At 36.5% G+C, this 3,373-nt stretch overlaps 1 protein-coding gene across 1 annotated transcript in view; it reads right to left on the bottom strand.

The window, feature by feature from the left end:
* Positions 1-84: 84 nt before the first annotated feature.
* The window catches only part of LOC123956982 (polymeric immunoglobulin receptor-like), a 97,841-nt gene continuing 94,552 nt past the window's right edge, over positions 85-3,373 (bottom strand). Inside the window, exons 8-11 of the mRNA XM_046029560.1 lie at positions 2,724-2,792; positions 1,722-1,808; positions 1,460-1,515; positions 85-826 (exon numbers count right to left, since the gene is read on the bottom strand). Of these exons, the coding sequence (XP_045885516.1) occupies positions 494-826; positions 1,460-1,515; positions 1,722-1,808; positions 2,724-2,792 (545 nt within the window). The 3' untranslated portion in view covers positions 85-493. The remainder of the gene's footprint in view (positions 827-1,459; positions 1,516-1,721; positions 1,809-2,723; positions 2,793-3,373) is intronic.

The following is a 3,373-nucleotide window of genomic DNA, read 5'->3' as shown; positions in this document are numbered from 1 at the left end:
AGATAAAATGAAGAGACTGTTACTGGTGTTGTAAATAATCAGCAACATTTTACTGACACAGTATGACACAAAACACGTCTCATTTCATTAATGCTTTTCCTTTTACTATAGAAAGCCCATGGGTCATTGTGCAGATATTTCATCATAAAGGATTGAACAAATATACATTTGATCTGATGATGACACCAGATGAAAGTTATTACATTTCATCCTGAGAGGTACATACGGTAAATGTCTGAACCAAACTTCATTGCAATCCATCCAAGAGTTTAAATATTTACTCAAAAACACAAATGTCAAAATACGTTTTTGAGAATAAATGTCAAAATATTGAAATACGTGGCTCATAAACATAATTCTTCAAATATTTGTTGTTACCCATCGTCCGAAACTAAAAACAATACCAATAATAAGATAATAATCAGCTGTAATATGGTTGTAAACAACCCCATCAGAAATAAATGATTTAAAATCTTGACCATACATGTAAATGTCATGCATTCCTGACAGGGCTGATCTTTGCTCGGTGCTGCTGTGGCTTGTTGACTGTTGTGTAGAGAGGTTCCTCTGAAGAGCTGGACGGCTGGTTGACTGTCCAGTAGGATGGATTTTGCTTCACAGTAGAATATTCGCAGGCAGCAGAGCTGGGTTTGAGGATCACTGCCTCACCATCTGCTCTGTCAGAGCTGCTTTGGAAGTTGATGGTAGAGTAATGCAGCGAGGCAGAGGGGTTTGTGGGAAGGTTGGCATTGGCATAAATCGTGTTCATCTCATTTCCTGAGTCTGGAGCCTGGACGGGCTGCTGTATCTCCTCGTAGACATAATCCTACCAAGTAAGAATGAAAAATGTAGTCTGAACAAATCATGTTGAATCCATATAATAAGTACTGACCATATAAAATATCCTCAACATCGTCATTTAAATTACAAATAGATTAATAGTTGGAAAGATTAATTCCAGGACCTCTAGTTTTACTGTGGTGTCATTTGGTTTTACATACAGTATATCTTGTTGTAGCTACTCTGCAGTGGGTTTCTGATCATTATCTCATGTGGTAACAGTATAATACTTTATAGGGAATATTTCATTTAGAAGTTATCCTCCTGTGTTTCTGATCAGAAAGTCTGAAGGAAAACTGGAAAGAAATGAGATCATAGTGCACCTGAATCTAAATCTGACGACGGTAAGTAAAATATGCATAACAAACACACAACAGGATCTCCACACATAGCAAAAAGGGAGATTTTGTCACTGATAGAGTGAAAATGCTGCATCCTTGTTGGCCAATATTTATTTACATTATTTTTGTCTTTGTCCCAGAAGTTTTTTCTTATACTTCCAACCCAAATAATTAAATATCAGGCATCATTCAGAAATGAGTAATCCAGCTTTGTTCAGTGAGATCAGTTCCACCTATAAAGTACCACCACACACAGAGACATTCATTTATACACTGACCTCTCTGATGTTCTGTGCTGCTGCTCCTTTTCTTGTGTTCATTAAATGTGAAAATCCTGGAAGAACAAAAAAGAAGTGAACAAAAAAGAAATAAACAAATAGACTTAAAGACATAAAATGGATTTATCTCACCACTTTTCATCAAATTTAGACACAGTCTCTCTAGCTACCTAATCCACCTGTACTGTCCAGGTAAGTTACATTGGAGCTGGTGTAAATGTGGTTTTCTGTGTTTCTTCTGCAAACTGGTAATAACTCTTACGTTTGTAGATTAGGATCAAAATCAACACAAACAGCAGCAGCAGCACAGCTACACAGACGATCACAGTAACGACGACCTGAGAGCCACCTGCAAGATAAACCACAAAAAAATGTCCAGACGTCTTTAAAAAACATTAAATATGCGTTATTAACATTCAGATTTGTTTGTGTTGAGTAAATTTAAGTGGACATTTACAGAACTTGAATTTTAAATTTAGGGGTGGTGATGGCGCAGTGGATAATCCACATGCCTTTGGTTTGTGAGACCCGGGCTCAATCCCGAACTCTGTACATCCCCCAATGTGTCCATGAACATGACACTTAACCCCTAGTTGTTCCAGAGGCGTGCAACCTCTGACATATATAGCAATTGTAAGTCGCTTTGGATAAAAGTGTCAGCTAAATGAATACATGTAAATGTTCCTCTTCCCCCTCCTCTTGTTCTTCTGCTGCAGAAGGTTTATAATTTCAAACATGCTCTCTTACAACGACTGTCAGCAGACACAGTAGTTGACAAAGCAGCGTCTACCAGCAGATTTTAGAACACTTCATGCTTCCATCTATTAACAAGCTTTATAGAGATGCTGATTTCCTTTTCCAGCAGGATTCGGCATCATTTTTCAGAACCTTTCAAAATTAACATTGTTTTACATTTTCTATATAAATATAAATATAAAAACAAAGAAAGGCCTGAAATATTTCCCATTTTATGATGCTGACTAACTGTTATGACTGACTGGGACACTTAAATAGAAAAAGATCATCATTATTGTTAATAAAACCTTTTTCTACTGTGACAAGTCAAAACATTTGCTTTGAATACAGTCTACTGTGTAACAGTCTTTATAGACCTGTTTAAAACACAGTCAACATGGGTCATCATCATCTGGAGCTGTGTTGAGGAATTTAGGAGTACATTTTAAAAGTTTTTAAAACATTCCTCCTCCCACGCCTCTTGCTCTTCTGCAGCTGAAGGTTTAAGATATCAAACATGCTCTCTTACCACGACTCTCAGCAGACACAGTAGTGGACTGGGTTGAAATAACAGGAGATGTGGATGAAGTTGGTGATACTGAAAGAAAATAGAAAAATTGATAGAAAACTCTTGGAGCAAATTTAGAAGTCACGTCTTTTTTTTCCTTTACATTTATTAAATTGGCCTTGAGTTTAAATTTCAGATTAATTTAGCTGCTTCAGTTTCAGCGTCCTGGTGTTGTTCATGCTGACTTGTGACTTACTGGGACACTTGACATAGAAACCATCACTATTATTATATTACTAACCTGTGCTCTTCCTGCTGTGACAATTCAAAACATCTGCTATTAAAAAAACATCTATTGTGTTACAGACTTTTTGTAGTAACAGTAAAATTAATAGTTGACATTGTGGAAAATTCTCTGATTTCGTTATGACTGACTGGGACACTTAAATAGAAAAAGATCATCATTATTGTTAATAAAACCTTTTTCTACTGTGACAAGTCAAAACATTTGCTTTGAATACAGTCTACTGTGTAACAGTCTTTATAGACCTGTTTAAAACACAGTCAACATGGGTCATCATCATCTGGAGCTGTGTTGAGGAATTTAGGAGTACATTTTAAAAGTTTTTAAAACATTCCTCCTCCCACGCCTCTTGCTCTTCTGCAGCTGA

This window comes from Micropterus dolomieu, linkage group LG18 (genome assembly GCF_021292245.1).
Source record: "Micropterus dolomieu isolate WLL.071019.BEF.003 ecotype Adirondacks linkage group LG18, ASM2129224v1, whole genome shotgun sequence".
In the NCBI taxonomy this organism is placed as follows: Eukaryota; Metazoa; Chordata; class Actinopteri; order Centrarchiformes; family Centrarchidae; genus Micropterus; species Micropterus dolomieu.
Note: the sequence above shows the minus strand (reverse complement) of the source record. Positions and strands in the feature narration are given on the sequence as shown.